At 34.4% G+C, this 15,209-nt stretch overlaps 1 protein-coding gene across 1 annotated transcript in view; it reads left to right on the forward strand.

Moving 5' to 3' along the window:
* LOC111416260 (Guanylyl cyclase at 32E) overlaps positions 1–15,209 on the forward strand; it is a 153,239-nt gene that overhangs the window by 117,066 nt on the left and 20,964 nt on the right. Inside the window, exons 9-12 of the mRNA XM_071196358.1 lie at positions 20–172; positions 233–385; positions 443–621; positions 15,021–15,132. Of these exons, the coding sequence (XP_071052459.1) occupies positions 20–172; positions 233–385; positions 443–621; positions 15,021–15,132 (597 nt within the window). The remainder of the gene's footprint in view (positions 1–19; positions 173–232; positions 386–442; positions 622–15,020; positions 15,133–15,209) is intronic.

Here is a 15,209-nt window from a genome sequence, read left to right on the forward strand (position 1 = left end):
ATAACAATTTAATCAAAAGGTTCCAATTCATGCTGCTTATTTATACGACGCCGTTATGATTTACGCGAGAGCTTTAACAGAGATTTTCGACAATCATGAAGATCCGAGAAATGGTACAGCTGTTTTAGAGAAGATTTTAAATAGGTCTCATCGATCAATCCAAGGATACGATGTAAACGAATTTTTTATCTTAAAAAAGAACATTTTTTATTGTTATTTATCCTCGTTTTAGATCTACATCGATAGAAATGGGGACGCTGAAGGTAACTTTACCGTTGTAGCTCTTTTAGATGATTTAGAGATTAACTCTTCACTTAGAATGAGTATGCAACCGGTTGGTTATTTTCAATATGATTCTAATACCACAGGTCTTCTTGATTTACCCGTAAACTTTATCTCATTATAATAAATGAGTCTTTTATTTATATTTTTTTAATTTTAGGAATTCAAGTACATTGATATGTCGCGTCCTATTCAATGGGTTGGAGGTAAATTACCAAGAGCTGAACCGGTTTGTGGATTTAGGGGCGAAAGGTGTATTTATAAAACTGATTGGAGGCTGATTGGATTAATGTTTATTGCTTCGATGATTATACTAGTTGTGATACTTTTCGCGTTTAAGTAAATAGAAAAAAAAATATTTTGTTAGTTATATGTGCTAAACGAAAATCTTATGACGTAATGCTCGTAAACCATCCCAATCCAACATTTATGTCTGATATAAGATGTTATAAGACTTTTAATTTTAAAGTAAAAATGAAAGGTAACCTCAATCATCACAGTTTCTTCAGATCTAACATCATTTGGTTAGATCGATAACCTCGTAAAATATTTATACAGGTGTACCAAGCCGGACGTACCTGAACTGGGGAAACATACCTTATTAATAAACTGGGATCTCTCTGGCCCCGATGGTATAAAGAGTCTAGGATACAGGTGAAATTTTGTACCGGAAGACTTTGTGTTGTTTTAGTGTTCAGTGTTAATGAGTGCATATCTGCTAGAAAGGTATAAAGCGCCACAGATGCCAGACTTCTGTAAACATGGTTTAATGGCAAATAAGTCAGAAGCATCGGATGGATGCACCAGCCAAGCAGCATCTTGCACTCCGGAGGAAGAGTCGACCAGAAAAGATAAAACAACAAGAAATGAAAAATTATTGGTGATAACGCAGAAACAATACTGTTTAATAGAGAGGAAGAAGGTATTTCTAAGCATAAAGGGGGCCTGGAAGTGACGACCCTAAGGAAGGACGTAATAGAGGCTGTAAAGATGCAGCTCAGAGAGATGAAGAATGACGAATACAATATAGAAAAATTAAGACCATACGCGCAACATACAGGCAGTAACCGTGAAAGTTAGTAAAGAGAATGCTGAAATACTAACAAACGAAGGAAAGATAAAAATAGGATTAACCGTATGCGAAATAGAAGAAAGAAGAGAAATTATCTTCCTACACTTAACAAAAAAGATTGTGTCATTTATGAAAATGATGATAGAAGAAGATGCGAGGCTTTCTAAATACAAGAAGCTTTTGGACAAGTATAGAACAAAAGTAAAGGAAAAACCAAGAGAAAAAGACAGAAACCACAGAAACAAGAAAAAGAATGATGGTAGAAGAGAGTAAAGCTATAGAAAAAGAAAGATCCAGAGTAATCAGTTGTGAATGAGGAGATGAAGACAGAGGCAGATGCAAAGAAACGTAGTTTAAGACAGTTACTAAGAAGAAAAAAGAGAGATGTTTTTAAAGTACCTCAGAGTCGCCGAAATGGCGAAAATAATGATAATACAACTCAACAGCAACTGCAACAAATGGTGAAACGATCACAACTTCTTGGAAGCAGAAATTCAACAAAAGTTTATTGATATGGCGCTCCGACACGAACCAAACAAGAGAGAAGTGCAGAAATTAAGAACAGACAGCAAGGAAGTGTATCCATATTTTCACTCTATAAAACGTAGACTTTGAGAAAGCATTGGCTAATTTCAAAAGATAATCTGTGGCAACTTTATCGCCAGGAAGAGAATGGCTGGAGACAAACTAATGGGGGGTTACAAAAAATGTAGGTTTATACTCGCAAATAAACCTGGCATAACGATGTATTGGGGACCGAAATGATGCTCCGTTGTTGATCTGACACAGAACATAACGCTAATTGTATACAAAAATGGGAAGTAAGGAAAGAGGTCGAGGTACTCAGCGACTACCTACTGTTCTCATTTTTCTTTTTCGTCACTACAAACAATCAATCAGATAAGTCTACAAAGCTGTAGGCTGGAAGATAACAGCCGATAAGTTAACACTACTAAAAGAGACTCTCATGAACTGAGGTCTGGGGTATGACATGTCAATAACTTGTTTTGGCAGCTCTTTCCTATAGTTTCTGAAGATTTCAACAAAGAAGAACCCATGCGAAGTTTAATCCAAGAAGAGCTCGGGTAATGATAACATCACATACGAAGTTCTCAGAGTGTGCGTTGAAATAGATCCACAGGCTTTCCTACGATGCATCAATGATTGCCTAAAAACCGGAAGATTCTCGGAGATCTGGAAAGAAACCCTTTGCCCGTTAAGCGTACTTATCGAACAATTAGGAGTCACTAGAGCAATAAGGGATTGTCAGTATACAACACCTATAAGAAACTTGCTCTGTACTTACCAACGGTAAGCTGAAGTGTGTAACGTATTTTTTCCTTTTCTGCCAAAAAAAAGCTTGAGTCTACTTATTAACAGTCACTTTCATAGATAGTTTACTTGAAACCAAAAGCAGTATGCTAACTGTTTGCAAACGGTTGGGAAATTGTGAAGTATAAATGACTCGTAGACAGGTAGACACGTTAGACAAAACGCTACAAGGGACATCTACTTGATTTTTCAAGAAATATAAAAAACTTTCATCACATCGTATCAAAATACATAGACATTTGCTCAAACTTTGAACCAATATTGAAGCCATTCAAGTTTGTTTGCGGTTATGTCGCTTTAACTGTTGGAAGCAGATTTCAATATCCTGTTCAACGGTGCAGCTAACTAAAACGTGACCAGTTTGGCGTTTTTGCCATTTTGACTTGACAGCGTCGATATCAGCTGCAAATGTGGGCTTTTAACAGCATACGAGTAAAGTATGCCTATTATCGCGTATACATATACTTAATGGTACAATATTCCAGAAATTAAAAAGGTCATTTCACTTGTTTTAAGATATTTTTAGGCATGTTTAGCATTGTTCCTTAGAAACCCCAAGAAATACAAAGCTTTGGATCTTTTTGAACCCGGATGAACATTAACGAAATAAATCCACATCAAATACATCCACTGATGTCTCCAAAAAATTCACAACACGGTCAATACATTAAATTTATCAGTTTTCAATAAGATAGCTATAGTTGCTATAGTACACTAAAAATTATTAATCAACAATAATAATGTAAATATTCGATGACATAAGTAGATCATTAATCAAGTACCTCATAAATCATTAAATACAACTTTAATTATGTCATAATTCTCTGCATAAAATATAGTAGCATTAATCTAGGTGTCCCAACTCGTTACAACAAACTCTCACAGTAATGAAGGTTTGACGATTTTTCTTTTTAAAATTGAATACAAGGATGTAAAAAGCACTTTTTATAATCATGAAAAATTCTACTTGAATTTCGAATATTTTTTGTTTATATCCATTAGTATATGTATAATGTAGATATATCTATCTACAATACAGTAGTTTGTAGTGACGATACCAAATAGATAAATCAACGATATACGAATAAAATCGGGATAGACATGGATGGTATGAAAATATTAAAAGAAAATAAAAAAAGTAATCGGATATAGAAAAATCGTAAAAGGCGTAAAACAATTAAGCTCTACTTGAAATGGCAATTCTTATCTTCTTGAATAGATAAGAATCTACTTGACTATTTATTTATTTATTTACGAATACAGTTGGACACGGAAACGGGACGAACCCAAGGCACCGTGTCTCAAAGATAACAATAGAAAATATAAACGATCAAAACATATAGAATTTACTTATATAAAACTAATTATTGTGATCAGCTTTACACGCCGCAATTATCAAACGTTTAAACGCGCGTAGCGAGTCGCAAAAGACATCAACCCCCGCGCCACGATGTAAATGGTGGCATGTGCGCTCCATTCTCAACATGGGAGAGTTCTGAAAGATATTCGGATTATATTAGTACGTGGAGCAGGCATGTAAAATAAATAATCGATCCGAAGACACCGGGGTAGAACACGAAAATTAACGACTTCAAGAAGGCTAGGAGAATCAATACTACCATTCATGATTTTATGGAATATTAAAGCATCACCACATGAACGACGCTGACGGAGCGATAAGAAGTTGAAGGAGGCACAGGCAGATACGTAATCAATGTAAACGATGTTGCTTTTAAAACATAAATACTTTAGGAATTTCTTTTGAATCCTTTCAATTCTGGATATACAGGTGTCCCGTTAAGGGTACGGAGCGGCTGTATCTCGACAACGGTAAAGCCTAGAGGTTTGGGAAAGAAATCCTTATAGGCAAAGTGGCCAAGAGAAATAGCTGGAAATTATTTTGAACTTCGTAATTCGACCGCTAGGGGGCGTAACTGCCATTGAGAAACATAAAATTCCCGCTATCTCAAAAAGTTAGACGATGAGCTATAACTTTGACAACATCATTTAATAGCCTGGATAATACCGCTTCGCTTTTGTTTTGCGATATTTCTCATATCTGTCATAATAAGGGGGGGGGGAGGCCAATGCGTTTTCATATATTTACATTTTAATATCTCCTGGACCTTTAACCGATTTGAATATTTTCAGTGTTGTTTGAAAGAGCATTTTATGCTCTTTTTAAAGATATTTTCAGTAAGACCGTTTGCTTTAAAACAAATAAGCTAGAGGGCGTTATCTGAAGCGGTTACATATTTTTGTGATTTTTGAAAGAAAGTTAAATGGAACGGTACTATTTACTTCACAGACCCTTAATCAGCATAAAATTTGCAAAATATTAGTGAAAACCGCATCTCGATATCTATATCCATTCTCGAATTATAGAAGAAGATGTTAAAAATTCGTAAATCTTAATCGGATCAAGTTACCTTAGGAAACAAATAAGAGAGCACAAAAATGTTATTAACTAGACCCTTCCTTCACACTTTATCCAAGCTTAGAACTGCTTCAAAACTACTTTTGAGGCATATTTAAAAGCCAACCGATCAATAATATAAAACGTCAACAATGATAATAAAACAAAATAAACCAAAACACTTAGAATTACTTAAATTTTTGACAAAAATAGCTCAATAATGTTCGAAATGCCTTCCATAAACCTCGATGCATTTATTGAATCTAGTTTCGACGAAAAAAAAAACACTGTTTAGGTCTCGGCCCTGGACACGTTTCTACCGGCATTTAATGTTTTGTCATATTTTCCCCGATAATTGGTTTTTCTTGAAAAGTCAGGTCGTTTAGTCTACCCAATAGTAAAATAATTTAGATAAAGAGGTGAAAGCAATGTGGGTTTTGCTCGAACCAAGAATGCATATTATGCAAGTTTACACCAGCTTGTGGAGAGATGCTTCATGCATCCATGGCATTTGTGATAAAAGGTTTGGATTTGCCCAAATCATATTTAAAAGTCAATGATAATTGTTCAGTCTGTTATCATAATCTGTTAAGGCCTGATGTAAAACAATGTGGAGGAGATATTATTCCCTTGAGGAATCTTGTGGACAATTGTTTTCGGAGTTCCCAGATTTTGTGGGATCGCATTGCGCACCAATGTGATTTACGAATTCATAGAGATGTCTGAATGGGCTACATGTTGACAGTTTTCCGTAATCGCTAAGTCAATCTTAAAAACACTTCTAGAGAAAAATGTCTTTCTTTGTCGTAATTGCATTGCACATTTTTGTCATACAGTTGCATCGTATTAAAACCATTGAAAATAAATCATCATACGCTTCTGTGTTAGTAAAAGACATGTTTACAGTTACCATGGTTATGTGAATTGTTTTTCTCGATGAGGTAACTGGATCCGATTGATGGCACTCGAGTTTTTAACATTTTCTTCTATAATTCGAGAATGGATATAGATATCGAGATGCGGTTTTCACTAATATTTTGCAAATTTTATGGTGATTAAGGGTCTGTGAAGTAAATAGTACCGTTCCATTTAACTTTCTTTCAAAAATCGCAAAAATATGTAACCGCTGCAGGTAACGCCCTATAGCTTATTTGTTTTAAAGCAAACGGTCTTTTTGAAAATATCTTTAAAAAGAGCATAAAATGCTCTTTCAAACAACATCGAAAATATTCAAATCGGTTGAATGGTCCAGGAGATATTAAAATGTAAACATATGAAAACGCATTGGCCTCCCCCTCCCTTATTATGACAGATATGAGAAATATCGCAAAACAAAAGCCAAGCGGTATTATCCAGGCTATTAAATTGTAAAATTTGTAATAAAATACATTCTTTCTCTACCAATACTTTATTCCGACTAAACGTAAAAATGAAATGTAACAAGACAAACACGTGTTCACACACAAAAACCAGTCTTACAAAAATAACCCAAAATAAACCGTATTCTACATCTCTCCCCCTAAAAAAAAATTAAACTAATCTAGTATATACATATATAAATACTCTCTCCGTCAAAAAAAAAATCTATTCATATGCAAGTCGTTCAGGTGCTTTTATTTGTCTTTTTGGTCTATTATTAACACTTGCAACTTGTTCAGGAGAATCAAATATTTCAATTATTTCAGTGTTTTCTTTTGTGTCTGTGATAGGTAAAGGCGCCAGTGAACTCTCAACACTTCTACATTCTTGTATTTGATTTGCGTGGCGTTTCCATACTTTACCAACCTCAGGCACATTACATGAATAAACACATTTTCCAATTCTTTTAATTATTTTACCCTTAACCCACTTAGTTTTCATTGGAATTCTATAATCCTTAACAAATACATATTGTCCTATGCTAAAATTACATTTCCTAGATCCGTTATTATATTTTAGTTGTCGCCTTTGGCCTTTAATTACATTATTATTTATTGAATAATTTTTCCTACTCCTTTTATAGATTTTAGGATTCATTATATTAAATCTGAAATTAATATGTCTTTTGAACATAAGAACAGAAGGTTTCTCTTTAGTTGTTGCATGTGGCGTATTGCGATAATCAAATAAAAAGTTCTGTAACGCAAAAAATATATCTTTTGTATTTTTGTCATTAAGTGCTCGTCGTAAACCGTTTTTTACTGTCCTTACTGCATTTTCAGCAGCGCCATTTGATGCAGGTGAATAGGGTGCTGTCGTAATATGTTTAATAGGCATTTGATTTAAAAATAATTTGAATTCATTAGATGTAAATTGTGGACCGTTGTCCGAAACAATTACATGTGGAATTCCAAATCTAGCAAATAAACTACTTAATACTTCATTTGTGAATGAACTTGTAGTATTTCTAGTGGGAAAAACCTCAATCCATTTTGAGTGAGCATCAACTATTACCAAAAAATATCTATTATATATAGGACCAAAATAGTCAATATGTAATCTAGACCAAGGTTCCCGTGGCCATTCCCATAAATGAAGTTGATGCTTCGGTGGATTATCTTTAACTGCTCTACAATTTTCACAATTGTGTGCTTTTTTCTCTATATCACTGTTTAATCCAGGCCACCAAAAATAATTACGCGCCATTTCTTTCATTTTAGCAGCTCCCATATGAGTAGAATGTAATTCATCTAATAATTTTCGCCGAAGCTTATATGGAACCACAATTTTGTTATTCCACAAAATCACTCCATAGTTTATTGTTAATTCATTACGAAAGTTAAAATATCTTAATATCTCTTTATTTATTTCTTTATTATTCCAACCATATTTAATAAATTTTTTTAACTCTTTCAAAATTCTATCTAAACCAGTTTCTTTTTTAATATGCTCATAATCTATTGACATGTCACTACCTTCAAAAAAATTTATATAGTCAACTGAACATTTATCAATTAATTTTGTATCATCTTTAATTGGTATTCTTGATAACGAATCTGCAATATTCTTCTCTGATTTTACATATTTTATATTATAATCATAATTAACAGCCCAACGTCTAAGCCGATTAGCGGAAAAGGTCGGAATTCCCTTGATTGGATTAAAAATGGTTACTAAAGGTTTATGGTCAGTAACTAATGTAAATTTATTACCATATAAAAACTGATTGAATTTACTGACGCCAAATATGATACCCAACGCTTCCTTTTCTATTTGCGAATAGCTCATTTCAGCTCTATTTAACTTTTTTGATGCAAAAGCTATAGGTTTTTCTTCCCCATTCGGAAAAATATGTGCTAACACCGCACCTACACCATAATTACTAGCGTCACATGTTAACTAAAGCGGCAGATCCGGATTGAAATGTACCAAAACGGACGCAGAAATTAAAATATCTTTAACTTGATTAAAAGCTTGAGAACACTGATCAGACCAAACCCATTTGGCGTTCTTTTGTAATAACTGATACAAAGGGTACAAAATCGTTGACAAATTTGGAACAAATTTTGCGTAATAATTTACTAGCCCTAAAAATGATTTTAATTCGGTTACCGACTTAGAAATTGGGGCATCTTGAATTGCTTTTATTTTCTCTTTTGTCGTATGTAACCCATCTTTATCAATTTTGTAACCCAAATAACAAATTTCACTTTCGAAAAATATACATTTATCATTTCTAATTTTAAATCCTGCTTTTTCAAGTTTATTTAAAACCGCTTTCAAATTTTCAATATGTTCAGTTAAGTTTTTTCCTCCAATCAAAATATCATCGTAAAAACATATTACACAATCTAAACCTTGTAACAAACTTTCCATAACTTTTTGAAAATGAGCCGGTGCTGAAGTTATACCGAATGGCAACCTCGTGTATTTAAACAACCCTTTATGTGTTGAGATTGTTGTTAATTCTCTGGAATTTTCTTCTAATAATATTTGTTGATATGCTTGAGACAAATCTATTTTGGAAAATATAACACTACCCTGCATTGAATTTAAAAGTTCGTCAATTCTGGGAATTGGATATCTTTCTATTTCCAAACATGGATTTATTGTCACCTTAAAATCTCCACATATGCGCACTGATCCATCTTCTTTTATAATAGGAACAATTGGCGTTCCCCACTTACTAAATGAAACGGGTTCTAGTATTCCTTCATTGACTAATCTATCTAATTCCATTTCAACTTTTCTTTTTAAAATAAGTGGCAAAGGTCGAGGTCTAAAAAATTTTGGAGTAACATCTTCAGATTTTAACTTCAAAAATATTGTACCATCTTTAAATGTTCCCAATTTATCGCAAAAAACGTTCTTAAATTCTTTTCGTAATTGAATAAGTTCTTTATTACAACTAACAAAATTTAAATCGCGATTTTCTTTAATTCCTAAATTAAATAATTCTAAAAAATCTCTACCAACGATTGGTGGGCCACCATTTCTAATCACAAAAAAATTAAAGTTTACATCTTTTTTTGCGTATTTAACTCTTAATTTAACATATCCTATTGGTTTAACTTTTTGATCATTATAAACATATAAAATTTTATTTGTTTTATATAACCTATAGTTAGGAAAATTCTCTAAATATAATTTCTCATTAATTGCCGAGATACATGAATCAGTATCTATTTGAAAAATCATCATTTTGCCATTTATTTCTACATTCGCAACAATTGGTTTATTATCATTACTAGATTCAATATTAAAAATTTGATCTTCTAAAAAATTTTGAAAATTTTTTACTTTATTACGACAATTAGATGCAATGTGACCTTTTTTATTACATTTGTAACAAGTAGCATTTTTAAATTTACATGAATCAATCATGTGGCCAATATTACCGCAAGCAAAACATCTATGAATTATTTTATTTCGGTACATACTTGTCGCCGTACGTTGCGCCATCTTCTTTTGTTGTCCATGTTGCGAAGCGATCATCTTCGTACTCACGTGTAAACAGGCCTCTTGTTTTATTTCTTTAATAACGTCATGCGAAGCCACGGATTTTGCTGTAGCTATGCTGATTACATCTTGAAATGTTACTGACGCTTTTTCCTCCATCAGTCGATCTTGAACAGGGCTTCTTCATAACCAACTATAAATAAATCCCTAAGAATCGTGTCCATTTCGGTGGTAAATTCGCATTTTGACGCTAATGAACATAATCGAGCTGACCATTCCCTCGCCGATTCCTCGGTTTTCTTGCGGGCCATATAAAATTTTAATCTATTTGGAAATACCGTCTGTGCACTTTTAAAATGGTTATCCATAATTTCGGAAAGTTCCGCATAATTTTATTTTTCAGGAGCGGTCGGAAATTGAAGATTATATGTCAAAGTTATAGCTCATCGTCTAACTTTTTGAGATAGCGGGAATTTTATGTTTCTCAATGGCAGTTACGCCCCCTAGCGGTCGAATTACGAAGTTCAAAATAATTTCAAGCTATTTCTCTTGGCCACTTTGCCTATAAGGATTTCTTTCCCAAACCTCTAGGCTTTACCGTTGTTGAGATACAGCCGCTCCGTACCCTTAACGGGACACCCTGTATATGTTTGATATTGGGGATTCCAAACGGAGCTGCAAAAGCTTAAAACGCTGTGTACATACGCAAAATACAACGTTCTTATAGCATAAATATTTGTAAAATTTTGCGTGACTCTCATAACGAAGCCAAGCATGCGCCAAACCTTGGCAACAGCTCCATCAACGTGGCCCTCAAACGTTAGTTTGACATCAAATGTGACGCCCAAATCCCTGATCTGAGTCACTCTAGGTACGGTATCATCACCTAGGCTATAATCGTATCTGATCGTGCCTGCCTTCCTTGTAAAAGAAATAACATTACATTTTCAGGGTTCAGTGTCAAAAAATTTGAGTTGCAATAAATACGTAGCGCATCAATATCGCGCTGTAGCCTCGAACAATCCAAAGGTGAAGAAACTCGTGTAAAAAATTCACATCAGCATACATCCAGCAATGAGAGTGTTTAATTATTGAAAAAATATCATTGATATAAATATTAAATAGAAGAGGTCCTAAGTGACTTCCTTGCGGTACACCGGAGGTAACAAACATGCTGTCCGAAAAATGACCGTTGATATTCACCTTTAGAGTCCTTCCACGTGTATAGGAGGCAAACCAACGCACAAGATGTTCGTCAATATCAAACATGCGAAGTTTTGAAAGAAGCAGAGCATGATCGACTCGATCGAAAGCCTTACTAAAATCAGTATAAATGGAGTCAACCTGAAAGGAATCATCCATAGAGTTTAAAATATAATGGGTGTATTCCAACAAGTTGCTCTCGACCGAGCGACCTACAAAAAAGCCGTGCTGTCTATAGTCGATTGTACTTTTCACAATGAAAAAAAGTCTTCTATAAATAAGCTTTTCAAGTATTTTACTAAATAATGGCAATAACGAAATAGGTCTATAATTAGATACCTCACCACGATTTCCGGATTTAAAGATAGGGATTACATGAGCCTTCTTCCAAACACGTGGAAAAACTCCAGATCGAATCGACCGGTTATATATAACAGTTAAAGGAAAAGAAAGTGACTCACAGCAATTTTTAATTATGATGGCAGGAATACCGTCCGCTGCTGGTCCCTTCGATGGATCAATTCCTCTCAAAGCCTCCTCAACCCCCGAACGTGCAAAGCATATCGCGCAATCTCGATCAAGATTAAGGTGGTTGTTAGATACAACACCCGTCTGAATAGGCATAAAGGCAGAGTGAAAGTAAGAGGCAAATAGCTAACAAACAGACCGAGCATCGGTGGCAACAACACCGTTGTGAGTGACAGTGGCAGGAATATCATTCCCCTCTTTTCGATGCTTAACGAATGACCAAGAAAACCTTGGATTTGAAGCAATCTTCGTCTCAGCGTTCAAAGTGTAATTCTTGTAATCCCGATCAATAAGAAATTTTGCCCGACCTCTCAGATGAGAAAAGGTTAGATAATCAATGCGGTCGCCATAGCGCTGCCACCTCCTAGGCGCCTTCTTTTTCTCTTCAATCACCTGCCTAGTGCCAGGTGAAAACCACATTGGACAACCTCTCATCTGTTTTTGAACTTTTGGAACGAATTTATCAATAGCTTCACGTACATGGATATAAAATAACTCTAAACAGCGGTCCACATCGTCAACACACAACACCGCCTCCCAATTAATCACCGCAAGTTGAGTATTAAGAGAATCAAAATCACCCTTGCGGTAATTGTAAGAGACGGAGGAGTTATATTCGAAACCAGACGACGTGGCAACCGCACAGGAGAACTCAAGTGTAGTATGAGCAATATCCTCACGAACCAACGGGTTATCGCTTAAAGTCACGTTACTTATATCATAGAAATTAGTAATTATTAAATCCAAAGTATTCCGAAAGGCACCAATGTGGTGATTGAATTGAATCAGGCCGCACAAAGACAGAGCGTCAAGAAAATGACGAGAATTGACATTTAGAAACCATCTCAGCTCCGGTAGGTTGAAGTCTCCGCATATCAAAAATTTATCATTCGGGAACATCTGAATAATTGCGAAAAGCTGATCAATAAAAGAATATAACGCTACGTTATTCAAAGGCGGAATATAAACACAACAAACATGAATCAATGAACCGCCACCACGCATTGTTATACCAATAGCATCCAGCCCGACAAACCAATCGAAACGCCCGATTACTGAGACACGCCGATCAAAACGCCCCCACCCAACAAATTATTAAATGCGTTATTAGGCCTGTCGGATCTAAATACATTGTACGAATCCGGAAAGACCTCCGGAAAGAAGTATAATTACTATAACAGTAATTTCTTCAATAAATCATCAAAGCTCAAGGAGTACTTTGTAGAATAGCTTTTGATTGATATAACCATTCGCTTTTATACTTTCTACTATTTCTTTATACTCTAGAGATAGCATTCAAGATAGACTCACCACATCTAAAGCCGACCAATATGACTGTAACATTTCCTGTAAATGTTTTATAACACAAAAGTTGCTTGACAACTTTCTTTTTGACTATGGAAACACAAGAAACTCATCTCTATTAGTTTCCATGCAATCACATTGTCTGAGGTTTAATCTGTCTGAAAATAGACTCTTTTGAGAAAAGCAAAAATTTTGTCGACTATATTTCTATTTATAATCTAGAATAGGATAGCTTTAGATTTCTTGGAGATATCTAAGGAGAAAATCCAATCAGCTCCTAAGATCTTTTTACACTCTAGAACTTAGATGTGTCAGTGTAAATTTTGCGCATAAACACAAACGAACTTCCTGATTTATTTTAATGAGACAGCAAAACAGACCTGTTCCTTAAAAAAACTTGAAATCGAATTTGAACATGTGGTGGTGGCAACAACATACCTTGCCTTTTCCAATATTTTACAAAGCCTCGCACTGGCTAATATTCTGAGCGTAAACGGCCACGGTCTATCTCAATTGATGGATTTGTTTCGTCTCTGTATCTGATATACTTCTTCTCAGAACTTTATTTATATATCGTATTTAAATATTACTTTGATATCGACGTGCTAATATTAATAGATGTTAGCGAACATATCAAAATAAAATGTTGAAATATGTCAGGGAAAATGTATAGGGATTCTGTAAACGAGTATAAGGAAGAGATGAAAGCCAGGATAGTATTGAGAAATAACATAAACAAATTCTATATAAGGATTACGAGATAATGTTGATAGATGGATACAATGTTGAGATATGCCGTATATAATGTAGAGTTAAGCAACCATGTTATTGAAAGATACCAAGTTAATGATATTAAGAGATATCAGGGAAAATGTAAAAACACGTCGTAATTGACAATGAGGAAGGTAAAATTTTCCTAATTTTTCACATGTTACGGTAGAAAAGTTGCTACGCTCAAGGGACAAGGTGATGAATCTTTATTTCTAATTTCCACACATTCCAATCTCTCTTGAATTTGTTCTTTATTAGGTTGATCCTGAACTCATCTTCCTATAAACAGCTGTTGATGATTATTTCACTTCCTTGTCTTATGTCCTTCACTCCTCTGCCATTGGTGCTTTCATTATTATGTTTGACTCGGTATCTATAATTATATTTCCTTGGGATTTGTTTACTACTTATTTAATTTAATCTGTGATGTGTTAAGATTCGTTTGCCCTCCGACATGGCATCGCCGGACCACGATTTACTTGGTCAATAAGTTGGTTTACGTATCGCCGAGGGCAAAGAGGTCATTCACGTGGCAACCTGTGGAGTTCTGGTTTCCCTGAGATATAATTTCCATATTTCAGTAGCAGGCACTGAACCCTGATATCTGACATCACAAGCCTTAATTTAGCAATTTACATCTATAGTAAATATATTACTATTGCATATGTAATTTTATATCTGGTGCATTCACTCAGGTGAATTAAATTTATCTTACTCAACATTTCTTATCTGCAGACCATTAATCTTAGTAAATTAAAACTCTGTAAATGTAGTCAAGATTTTTGTTTCTGGAAAGAATACATCCACAAACACCTCAAGTTGGAGAAACGTGGAGAGGAGCAATTACGTTTTCTATATTATATTAATCATAACTTCAACGGAGACAAGAAAAGGCTGAAAAAGATGAAGAAATTTCTCTACGCAACATGAAACAAACAACAATGGTTTAAGAAGTAAAAAGATGGTTAATTAATCACTAATAAGTTGCGTTATAATCATTGGAGAAGTGGACAAACTTTATTTCAAATTGCAATTAAAAAGTTTTACACAACTAATTTGAAACGCAATATAAATCCCCGTAATTAGTACATATCTCAACTCCACTCAATTCATACAAACGCCAGTAGTAGAAAAATAACCAAATACCTCTATATGAAATTTTTTTCGCTAAGTTTTCGTTTAGCACATAATATTTATATATGCTTGGATAAAATTATTTCTAACTTTTTTTAGGCATTATAGATACGAACAGAAATTAGCTTGCCTCTTATGGAAAATTGATATGAAAGATGTAACAATAATTCCAACTCAAACGACGGAATCTGCCACGAAAGGAAGAACCATGGTAGAATTTATTCCATTTTTTCTTTGATGGTGTCTTATTGTGTTAATGTTAATAAAGACTAAACAACACATAAATAT

This window comes from Onthophagus taurus, chromosome 6 (assembly GCF_036711975.1).
Source record: "Onthophagus taurus isolate NC chromosome 6, IU_Otau_3.0, whole genome shotgun sequence".
Taxonomy (NCBI): domain Eukaryota; kingdom Metazoa; phylum Arthropoda; class Insecta; order Coleoptera; family Scarabaeidae; genus Onthophagus; species Onthophagus taurus.